Here is a 12,793-nt window from a genome sequence, read left to right as displayed (position 1 = left end):
CCTGAGTCGTGCCGCATCAGCGACACAAGAGCTGTAATTTTCACTTCGCTTAGTTTATGCAAATTAGCGCTGCGGTTTTAAGTTTCATTTCTGTGTGACTTGCGCAAAACTGAACGGGCTGATGTGGCTCTAGAAAGTTGAATTTATTTATGCAGATTAGTAGTGCAGATAGTAATAATAATGATGATCATTTTAATATAAAAATGATTAATCGATAATCGGTCGTTAATTCTTCCGACGATCGATTAAGAAAACTTCATCGAATGCCCATCCCTAGTTTGAATATCTGATTTCTGTCAATTACCAGGTAACCAGGCATATAACATGAAAACAGAAACAAAATCTTATATTTTATGAACAGACTATAAACACTGGAAAAAGTCAAGTATGGAAAAAACAGATCAGCTCAAATCCAGTTATATTACAAACAAAAATCTTCACTACTGCAAAGAAAAAGTAACACACAATAAATATTATATCCCCAAATATATGTTTTATCTACCATCTATTGAATTGTCTAGTCTAGAAAAGTGTAGTATAGTCATTATTGTGGAAAGTTTAAGTACTATTCTTCCTTGACAGACCTGAACCTGGTCTAACCCTGGACTTAACTGTCACTAATTTGGACTAAAAATTGTAATTCTGGTCTTGTCGTGATTGCAGGCATGTCTCTCGGGACCTTCACCGTGAAACAAAGCAAAAAAATAAAATAAAATTCACTTTCCAAATCTTACGGCTCAGTGGCTCCGAGCATCAACACTGGCAGCCAAATGAGTAGCAGTAATTTCAGCCCCGATGCCCCGCCACAGCTGCCCTCGACTGTGAACGGAGCGACTGTGGAGTATAATGACAATCACAGCTGAAGTTTAGAACAGCGCTGTAATTAAACTCAGACCAGAAAATCCCAACGGGTTTGAACCGAGAAGCGAAACGGCTCTTATCAAATGACTTCAGAGAGAGAGAGAGGCTGCGTTTAGACGTATGAAAGTAAGAGTAAGGATTTTTGTGTGATTACGGTTCAGTTTGGCACGACGTTTTCAGCAAAAACGTGGTCAATGTGAACTTCCAAACTGGCGAGAGTTCATTTGTACTGTGCAAGGCTGAACCAACTCAGAAAACAACCGGAGCCAAGCACATAATGAGTCTATTACAGCTAGAAATCATCATCAGCACGTCTTTAAAAAGCAGCAGCACATTGGACTGATCCATCTGTGTTTTGTTTGTCGTTTATGGTCTAGTTGAAAAATCCGTGTATCATTCGTTTATTTGTTTTTCAATATAAAACCAAAAATAAGAACATGAAAAATCAACAATTTTCTTCATTATTTGTCATTATTTGATTTTGATTTTGTGTTTAAATGAAAAATGGAAAAAAAAAAACGGATAAAGGAAGTTTCCCGTTTCAGTGGCTTAAACTGTGTTGCCGGACTAAACCAGGACTAAACCAGGACCGAACCAGGACCTGAGACCACATCAGAACCAGACCAGGACTGAGACCACATCAGTACTGAGTCCGGGACCAGGGCCAGGACCAGGACTGAGACCGGGACCAGACCGGGACTGAATCTGGGACCAGGACCAGAACTGAGACCAGGACTGAGACCGGGACTGAGACCGGGACTAGACCAGGACTGAATCTGGGATCAGACCAGAACTAAGACCGGGAACAGGACTGAGGACTGAGACCAGGACTGAGACCAGGACTGAGACCAGGACCAGACCAGGACTGAATCTGGGACCAGGACCAGAACTGAGACCAGGACTGACCAGGACCAGGACTGAGACCAGGACTGAGACCAGGACTGAGACCGGGAACTGAGACCGGGACTGAGACCAGGACTGAGACCAGGACTGAGACCAGGACTGAGACCAGGACTGAATCTGGGACCAGGACCAGAACTGAGACCAGGACTGATACCAGGAACAGGACTGAGACCAGGACTGAGACCAGGACTGAGACCGGGACTGAGACCAGGACTGAGACCAGGACTGAGACCAGGACTGAGACCAGGACTGAGACCAGGACTGAGACCAGGACTGAGACCAGGACTGAATCTGGGACCAGGACCAGGACTGAGACGGGAACTAGACCAGAACTGAGACCAGGACTGAGACCGGGAATAGGACCAGGACTGAGACCAGGAAATGAGACTGGGACTGAAACCGGGACCAGACCGGGACCAAGACCAAGACTAAGGCCGGAGCCAGACCAGGATCAGACCAGACCGGGACTGAGGCTGGGACTGAAACTGGGACTGAGACCAGGACCAGACTGGTAACAACTAAACCTGAACTGAACTGAACCAGGACTGAACCAAAGAGTGAGACCGGGACCAGACCGGGACTGAAAATAGTTTAGTCCTGTTTTAGTCCCGTTTTAGTCCTGGTTCAGTTCAACATCGCAGTTTAAGTCATGGAAACAGGAAACAGTCGTTATCAGTTTTTTTTTCCATTTTTCATTTAAACACAAAATGAAAAACTGAAAAAACAAATCATTATCTGTTTTTTCGTTTTGGTTTTGGAGACAAATAATGAAGAAAATAGTTGTTTTTTTCGTTTTCTTATTTTTGGTTTTATTTTGAAAAACAAATAAACAAATGACACACGGGTTTTGAAACATTATCTGGGACAATTCTATGTAAGACAACGAAAAAAAAATGTAAAATGACAAGTTGTAGAACTGAAATGCCTTCACAAATCATGTTAGCCCAGTAACTCAACACTGATTCAAAAATTTGGCATCTTCCCATCACTCGGCAAAACAGAGAATTAAGGATTGGCACGCTGCAGTCAAACCAGTCAAATTAAATTCTAGAAATGCAGAAAGCACTATTCCAACGCCAGGGAAAAAATGTTAGACCCACGGGTAGTTAGAAATGACAAGAGCCACGCAGATAAGTCTAAAATATATCGTTCTCATACATTTGCGTTTACATTTAAAATATATTTAAATAAGATCCAAACTCAATTTAAACATAAATAAAGTCTGCATCGCAATCAGAGCGAAATAAGTAAACCAAAAAGTATCTTACCTTGCCAAAGCTGCCCTTCCCAATGGCCCGCAGTATCTGGAAATGGTCAAAGTTCACTGCAAAAGAAACACAAAAGACAAGTCAGGATACTATTAAATTATTATTTTTCATGAATCAAGGACATTTTTACATTGGCTCAGGGCTGCGCAGTAGTCAAGTCAAGTCATTTTATTTATATAGCACATTTAAAACAACCACAACAAGTTACACCAAAGTTACACCAAAGTCCTTTACAGCATGAAATATAACACAAACTAGTGCTGTCAAATGATAAAATTGAGATTAATTCATTATGATCTGTAATTAATTAATCTAATTAATCTCTTTTAAAGCCTTCAACTTGAGGTATTTTCATTTGAATTCATTATTACATTGTTTTCATACTATCATTAATGTTTTTATGTAAATATCATCATTATTTTTACTATTACTAATCTGCATAAATAAACTCAACTTTACAACATATAAACATCAACACTCTAGAGCCACATCAGCTGTTTGACATTATAATGTGTTTAATGCAGCTTTGCGCAAGTCTCACAGAAATGAAACTTAAAACCGCATGGCTAATTTGCATAGACTAAGCAGAGAAAAAAAAAAAAAAACGCTCTTGTGCACTGATGCGGTTCAGTTTCTGTTGGACTAAAGGACACGACTCAGTGGAATATAGATGTTCTTTCTGTGACAGAGGGATGTTGATGCTGATGGTGAGTCTGTTCTGTGTCTGTGTCGCGATGTTTTCAGAGATCAGACGTGTGCCGGTTTATCGCAGATGCGGCGAGAACGGGAATGAAAATTAGGCTACAGTTCTTTGCGGGAGCGAGCGGAGCAGGACTGCACAGTGCGGGACTGTGTCCTAACAACACATAAAAACAGATTTTATAATAAGGCAACTCGCGAACAGAAACAGTAAAGTTAGAGATTCAAAATAATATTACCGTGATTAAAAAACATAACGCGCTAAATGTGACTAATTAATTAATCGCAATTAACGCGATAATTTGACACCCCTAACACAAATATACACACTATATAAATTATTACATGAAAAAGTGGATTAATGCACAAAGATAATAGTCTAAAGTTGACAGCTTCAGAGTAGAGGTCATGGGCTGTTGAACGCCATCTTGAAAAAATGTGTTTTTAGGAGGATTTTAAAGTAGAGAGGATGACAAACAAATTATTTACCTTATATTGACGATTTTCGATCACGATTTTCAATTTGATTTTATACTGTAATTTCGTGGTCATATTGTTCTACTCTAAATCATTGCTATTTTTTATTTTAAATTGTGCCTCCAAAACACGTCATGCTTTTAATAACAGACTGACTACTGGCTCTAGACTAAAATGAATAAACAACGTAATCATCATCATCATTAAAGCCCTATTTGCACGGGTTTAGTATTACCTGTGGACCTTTGGCGACTTGTAATAATTGAGATCTTAATCCCATGCGAATGTGCCATGTCGGTAATTTGGAAAGTAAAAATTACACCGCAAATGACCGACTATATTTCACCAAACACAGACGTCCAGTGATAACACTAGTCAATGCGAATCTGCGTCTCAGTGTTTGTTGTTGTAATTGCGTGCCTTTTCTATCTCTTTCTTTTCTTTCCGCGTTCTTTTCTCTTTCAGTCTCAGTCAATGTCAGTAAAATAGAGTTATTTACGGACTTTGATTATCCAGTGCGAGTGCACAAGTTGATTCATCAGCTGGTCTCTCTTTGTGGAAACAGTCTGACCTTGCAGCATTAGGATTCATTCGCTCAACGGTAGACAAGTACTTTTTATTTAAGCAATCGCTGCTATTTGGTCGTGATGTATGTAATTCGCCAAATCCTGTAGGAAGAAGGACAATAACGTCTTTCCCTTTGATAAAATTCACCAGACATTCTCTTTGTTCCGGCTCTAAATTCTTGATCTCGGGAATCGTTGCCAACACAGAATGTCTGTCTTCATCTACATCCATCTCGACCTCTTTGTTTACTGTTGTGCTGTTCCACAAAAGGGACCCAGACAGACGCTTGAGTTTGACGTCATGGCTTCACAGATCTTCGCTGATTGGCCAATGCGTGGTCTACAACTTCCTTCTGATTCCTGACCTAGTCACTGGAGAGAAATGAAATTGAGCGGAGGCACTAGGTTGTGCCAGCCTGCCTAAGAAATCCATACATATTTCCCTGTAGCTGAGCATAAAATAACTATATGTAAACTCTCGAATGAGTCCAGCTGTACATAAAATCTGTTGTGTGTATTTTATCCATCATAATATGAATTGAAAAGTTACGACATCAAGGATTACAATCACGGAATGAAAATTTACATTTACGCTTTCTTCAGTACAAATACGAACTCACAGATGAGACTTTACTGGAAAAACACTATGCAACTGGCTATGAATGCACTGTAAGTAAAGCAGAGGTGGGGCGGTAATTTGCAAATTACCGGACCAGACCAGATCCCCAGGTTGTACGAATAGGGTTTCAAAGGTCCTGTATTACGCAAAATTCAGTCCTGTGAGTTTTAAGTCATGTTGTAATGTTGTTACCTCATCAAAAACATAACTGGAGTTGTGTTTGGTTCATTCACACGTGTCTACATCTCCAAAGCTCAAAATGCTGCTCCACGTTTTACCTTTGGTTCAGTAGAGATCGGCAAGTCTAGAGCTGAAGTTATCGAAATGATTCTAGCGAAGTATATGTGTATGGAGTTTCAAAACACAGTGGAGCAGAGTGTTTTCTGTTTGAGAGAAGAACTTAAAAATGCAGGGTTTGTGTGTTAAACGTGTGAATGAAACAAAACACAACTCGAGGAAACAACATTATAACAACGATCAGAAAATAGTGTAATCCAGTATGAGCCCTTTAATATCACTCTCAAATAAAATTCATTTCCTACTTTAGCTCGCTAAGAATTTCACTTTCCTTTCTCCCACACACACAAAAAAAAAGTTTTCTAATATATTCTGCCCGTGTCTATATTAGAGTAATTTTTCATGTTAACACAATGTCCGTTCATTTAACAGTAGAAAATCCAGTGAGATCGATAAATGCGTTACCACACTGCTCCTCCTCTTCGCCTCTGATTTATTGGATGCCCTCTGTCTAGACATAAAACTCCGGGTAAAGTATTACAGCAAAAGTCCTTGGTCGTGACATTGAAACTTTGCGAATTAATCTACTCGAACTTTTCCACTGTAGAGATTTTTTTATTTTTTTTTACAGCAAGTTTTTACAAATGTGTCTTTTAGTTGTACAGAGACGAGTTGAAAAAAGAAACTACAACTGAACAAAATTGAACGAAATAAAAACTACAAAACGTCAACCTGAGGACCAAAGATATATTTAAAGACATACTGTGGAACATCCCAACAGCAACATCGCTACGGAGACCAAAAGTACGGAAGCCGAGAGGGGTCGCAGCAAACGCAAACGCCGCAACAAATACAAATGCGACAACACAACAAAAAGCCACAACACACCAAAAAAAAGTCACAATGGAAATGACAAAAGGACTCTATTTTAATGCAAACGCCGCAACAAATACAAACGCCAAAACACAAACGCAAATGCCACAACACATTAAAAAGCCACAACACACCAAAAAGTCAAAACAGAAGTGACCGCGGGACTCTATTTTCCGAAGGACCGATCAAGCGGCAAGTGAAGAAGAAGAACTACAACGTGAAAAGTAAAGGAACGGAGAAGTCGGAAATGTAAGTAAACGTAATTTATTGTTTTATCATTATTTGTTTCACGTTGTAGTTCTTCTTCTTCACTTGCCACTTGATCGGTCCGTCGGAAAATAAAGTCCCGGGTCACTTCCCTTGTGGTGGCTTTTTAATGTGTTGTGGCTTTTTAATGTGTTGTGGCTTTTTAATGTGTTGCGGCATTTGCGTTTGTGTTGTAGCGTTTGTATTTGTTGCAGCATTTGCATTAAAATAGAGTCCCGTGGTCACTTCCGTTGTGGCTTTTTAATGTGTTGTGGCTTTTTAATGTGTTGTGGCTTTTTCATGTGTTATGGCTTTTTAATGTGTTGCGGCATTTGCGTTTGTGTTGTGGCATTTGTATTTGTTGTGGCATTTGCATTAAAATAGAGTCCTGCAATCACTTCCGTTGTGGCTTTTTAATGTGTGTGTGTTGTGGCTTTTTAATGTGTTGTGGCTTTTTGATGTGTTGTGGCTTTTTGATGTGTTGCGGCATTTGCGTTTGTGTTGTGGCATTTGTATTTGTTGCGGCGTTTGCGTTAAAATATAGTCCCACGGTCATTTCCGTTGTGGCTTTTTTTGTTGTGTTGTCGCATTTTTATTTGTTGCGGCGTTTGCGTTTGTTGTGACCCCTCTTGGCTTCAGTACAAAACATGTCCTTATTACTCAAAATGACTCTTCAACTGCAATAAAACTGAACAAAATAAAAACTACAAAACGTCTACGCAAGGACCAAGGGCGACACAGTTTAGATCCAAATTTAAAGGTGCACTGTGAAACATTTTTGCCACCTGCTTGTTTCCATGGAGATGCAATTGCTTTGCCAGTAATATTAAAGTAAAATGATCTCTCTTGCACTTTTATTTTCCTGCATTAGATTATTTTTCAGACCAAGGTTTAGTTTGTTTTCATACTGCGGCGACGCGCTGAGGAAGATCGCTCTTGAGTATTTGAAACAGTGATGAAAACAAACCTTGGTCTGAAAAAATAATCAAATTGAAATGGATTATCAGGAGACTAAATTAACCTCGTCGCACTTCAATTAGGGGAGGTTTGGGGGATTTTTTTGCTGATAAAAAGACCTGCTTGTCTCCATGAAGATAGATTTAGCTTGTCAGTAATGCTATACTAGTCCACAAACCCCCGTACCAGTCAGCGGGTCGTTTGGTACCAAACCAGGACTAAAACCAGGTCTAAACCAGGACTAAACCAGGCCTAAACCAGGACTAAACTAAGGACCAGGTCTAAACAAAACCAGGACTAAACCAGGACTAAAACCAGGTCTAAACCAGGACTAAACCAGGACTAAACCAGGACTAAAACCAGGTCTAAACCAGGATTTAACCCCATCTAGAACCAGGTCTAAACCAGGACTAAACCAGGCCTAAACCAGGACTAAAACCAGGTCTAAACCAGGACTAAACCAGGCCTAAACCAGGACTAAACCAGGACTAAAACCAGGTCTAAACCAGGACTAAACCAGGTCTAAACCAGGACTAAACCAGCTCTAAACCAGGACTAAACCAGGTCTAAACCAGGTCTAAACCAGGTCTAAAACCAGGAGTAAACCAGAACTATACCAAGTCTAAAAACAGGACTAAACCAGGACTAAACCAGCTCTAAACCAGGACTAAACGAGGTCTAAAACCAGGACTAAACCAGGACTAAACCAGAACTAAACCAGGTCTAAAGCAAGGATTAAACAGGACTAAACCAAGACTAAACCAGGACTAAACCAGGTCTAAACCAGGACTAAACCAGGTCTAAAACCAGGAGTAAACCAGAACTAAACCAAGTCTAAAAACAGGACTAAATCAGGACTAAACCAGGTCTAAACCAGGCCTAAACGAGGACTAAACCAGGTCTAAAACCAGAACTAAAGCAGGACTAAAACAGGATTTAACTAGGACTAAACCATTAAAACATGCCGCTCGATCTTGAAATGCTGAAATCTATTGATACTTTACAGCTGATGCCATCAACGGATGTTTTTTTTTGTTTGTTTGTTTGTTTGTTTGTTTGTTTGTTTGTTTTGTTTGTTTTTTGGGACTGGCGCCTCACTGTGGCACCTGATTTTCCCAGTGGTCTCCCATCCAGGCCCAGCCTTGCTGAGCTTCTGAGATCTGACAGGATCAGACTTTGACAAGCTGGTATGGCTGGTAACTGCTGAACACACTGCCATACACATACATGTAGAACACCCCCAGCATGATCTCACTGAAATATGTAGTCATAAATCCCTTTTCTTACTGCCCTAGCATAATTTAATATCATGTTTTTAAGAGTCACCATTTGAGAAAGCAGTTTTGAAAATCTGGCGTGTGACTCAGTGCAGTTTGTGTGAGTGGACATTACTACTCCTGACTCAGGCCCATTCAGTCCAAAGAAAGAGACTGTTTTTGAAGACAAAAAAGAGCGTTTGAAAATGTCACCATGCATTAATACAGATCAGCTCTGTGATTCACATTTGATCATGAAGTTTTTCGGGAGTGTAAAAATGGTGATCAAAAGGTCAAATGATATCACAGATTAACATGTGAAAAATGTGCTCAGAAATCTGCCAACAATATTTCACATTATGATTTTACTACAGTATATTAAAGGTCCTATATCACACAAAATGGACCCATGTGAGTTTTAAGCCATGTTATTAAAAAATAAAAAAAAAATCTGGAGAGGGGTTGGGCGATGTCTCCTTAATTGGCAGCTGACGATGTTTACAGTGAGTCATTGTGATGGACGAAGATATGAACCATACTGTCTCTTCAAATGTAAGTAATTTAATTGTTTAATTTCATTTTATACTATATACTCTTTTCTACTTAAAATGTATAATTTTGTTATTTTACTAACCTGATTACTCATGTGGGGAAAAAAGCTTCAATTTAAGAAGAGTTGGTACAAAGGCGCAGCAGCTGGCTGACGTACGGTTAAGTTTCTCTTTTGTTTTGAGCATGATTTTGGCAGAGTTTCAGTTCATATTATCTGCTTGGCTTAAATTTTACGCAGACACTGCAGGCTGTGAGTAGATGTGGATTTATTATGACGGCTTTGTGTGGCTTTGAGACACTATAAGCGACCCGCACTGGAGACTGAATTTTTTTGAGTGGATATAAGTTTCATGCCTACACGTTGTTGTTTTAGCTCTTTTTTTTTTTTTTTTTACCAGTAATAGACACACTCTACATTGGACACATGTAGAACGTGTTGAACATGTTAAAGGGACATAGGACCTCATTTCCTAGTGAGCCAGAGTGTTGGAGACGTGTGGAGACACTTTTTCAAATATTCCATCCAGTCCTTGTATTTGCAGAGGTCGCTGGTGCTAGGCTAGTGCATGTCAATGGCCATAGTTATCCTGTCACTAAAAACAGTCTTACCCACTCCACAAAACACCCAAAGCAAATCTATTATTACACCAGACTGTCGATGTGAATGTTTGTGTTGATAGAATAATTTTAGGAGTAAAACCAACCTTGCATTTGAAGGATTTATGTCTGAGCAGCAGTGAGTGAGTTGTACTTCCCGATAGAAAGTTTGGCAGCGGCGGACTGATATATGAGAAAATAGTCCCTCAACATGCGACGATTCGTGCGATGTAAGGTTTAGTTTTATGTCAGACATTATTCTATCAACACAGACATTCACATGGACAGTCTGGTGTAATAGTAGATTTGCTTCGGGTGTTTTGTGGAGTGGGTAAGACTGTTTTTAGTGGCAGGATAACTATGGCCATTGACATGCACTAGCCTAGCACCAGTGACCTCTGCAAATACAAGAACCGGATGGAATATTTAAAAAAGTGTCTCCACACGTCTCCAACACTCTGGCTCACTAGGAAATGAGGCCCTATGTCCAAAATGTCAGACTGTCCCTTTAAACATGAGCGGTGTTTGTGCAATACAAAGTGTAGTCAGGGGGCGTGAGCACCTGCACTGCTGATAAATTGATGCAATGAATGTGTTTGCTCAATCTGTCATGTCTCTGGCAGGTTATATAAACTAGCATGCATATTAGTTATATTTGTGATTAAATTTACAGTGTAATACCAGCAAAGTTTAAAGGTTAACTAGGCCTACAAAAGATTGGTGACGGACAATGACATCGTCTGTCGGAACAACCCTAACCTGGAGTTGTGTTTTGTTTCATTCACACATGTTTAATTAATAAAGGTTTATTCTACATCTACATCTCCAAATCTCAAAATGCTCTGTTCCACCTTGTGATGTCATGAAGCTGTAGTTTTCAAGTTGACAGCAACATTTTGGCAACTCCAGGGCTGAAATTATCCAAATGATTCTAGTGTATGGAGTTTAAAAACACAACAGAGCACTTTTTTCACTGGAGTTTTGTCACATGACATCAGTGTTTTCCGTTCGAGATAAGAGGAAACAACATTATAACGTGAATCAGAAAATTACGTAATCTGGCCCACCAGCATTAAAATCTTTTCGCATTTAAATTCTCAGTTCAAGGGAGGCTTTGGGACAATTTCTCTCGATCTTTTATGTAAACAAAACAAGAACCCTGTGAATAGAGCTAATGAAAACTGCAGAATCCAATTAGTCTCGAGCTTTTCAAAATGTCAGTAAACGTTTCACACAGACAAAACAACATTAACATCCCTTTAAAATAACATGGCACTGCCTTCAATTCACAGAAGTAGTTGACACAAAAATACTTTGAATAATTTGGACTATTTGAATTTGAATATGCCTTTATAGCTTAAGGGCCGTGCTGAACTTTAAAGCTAGTTTGTAAAAAGCACTGTACATTTTTTACTGTCTTAAAAGCGTGAAAAACAGAAGTAATTAATTCTAAATCGTTTTGCAGTGGTCCAAAGTTACGTCTCACTTACCTGACGCGTTCAGAGCGTCGTAATTAATCACCAAGATGAGTTTATAAGCGCTTTTCACACTTCTCAGACCAGAGATGGCAACAACTCGCATGCTAGTGTGCACTTCCTGTTTTGGGGCAATAAAACGCTTTCTAATAAGATTCAGACACCTCAAGAGTTGCCTATAAGATACTAAAATTTCAGACTTACTCAGTATTTTCGGATACCACAATGATATTTAAAAACACTTTAGACAGTAGAATGTAATTTTCAACATGACATTGTAGTACTTTCTTTCAGTGGTGTAGTGGGGATTTTTTTTAAGCGGGGGTGCGCGATTTGTGGCGTCATCGATGTAACTCGCCCCCCAAACAAACATAAAGGCCCCAGTCCAGTAAAAATCTGTAATATTTCATGTTTTTTTTTCTCAAAATGATGCAGAATCATGTTATTAACATTAACGCCGTTCATGATCACCTACAGAACATAAATCATGGACTACAACCCATGAACCGGGACTAAAACAGGTCTAAACCAGGATTAAGCCAGGACTTATCCAGGACTGAACCAAGACTGAACCAGGACTAAACCAGGACCACACCAGGACTAAACCAGGACTAACCCAGCTCTAAAACAGGTCTAAACCAGGACTGAACCAGGTATAAACCAGGGGTAAACCAGGTCTTAACTAAGTCTAAAAACAGGACTAAATCAGGACTAAACCAGGTCTAAAACCAGGACTAAACCAGGTCTAAACCAGGTCTAAACCAGGACTAAAACCAGGACTAAACTAGGACTAAACCAGGTCTAAACCAGGTCTAAACCAGGACTAAACCAGAACTACAGCAGGACTAAACCAGGAATAACCCAGCTCTAAAACAGGTCTAAACCAGGAATGAACCAGGATTAAAACAGGTCTAAACCATGACTAACCCAGGTCTAAAACAGGTCTAAACCAGGGCTGAATCAGGACTACACCAGGTCTAAAACAGGACTAAAGCAGGCCTAAACCAGGACTAATCTTGGACTTGACTACAAGAGAGAGAACCCTGAGTCCGTGGAGCAGAGTGCGATCGGGCGACGGCTGCGCTTTAGCCGCGTGGGGCATGGAGCTCTGCGTCAGTCCTTTCGTCTGCGGTCTACGCAAGCGCACCTCCGGACCTGTCTCGACACTCAGTCCTGGTTCAGTTCTGGTTTAGACCTGGTTTAGTCC

General features: G+C 39.9%; 1 protein-coding gene across 1 annotated transcript in view; it reads right to left on the bottom strand.

Moving 5' to 3' along the window:
• The window catches only part of LOC110170153 (serine/threonine-protein kinase 32C), a 448,821-nt gene that overhangs the window by 275,849 nt on the left and 160,179 nt on the right, over positions 1-12,793 (bottom strand). The window contains exon 2 of the mRNA XM_055162592.1: positions 3,033-3,088. Coding sequence (XP_055018567.1) covers positions 3,033-3,088 — 56 coding nt within the window. The remainder of the gene's footprint in view (positions 1-3,032; positions 3,089-12,793) is intronic.

This window comes from Boleophthalmus pectinirostris, unplaced genomic scaffold, assembly GCF_026225935.1.
Source record: "Boleophthalmus pectinirostris isolate CB_2022bp ecotype Guang Dong unplaced genomic scaffold, ASM2622593v1 HiC_scaffold_5, whole genome shotgun sequence".
Taxonomy (NCBI): domain Eukaryota; kingdom Metazoa; phylum Chordata; class Actinopteri; order Gobiiformes; family Gobiidae; genus Boleophthalmus; species Boleophthalmus pectinirostris.
The sequence above is the reverse complement of the archived record's forward strand: the minus strand, read 5'-3'. Positions and strand labels throughout refer to the sequence as shown.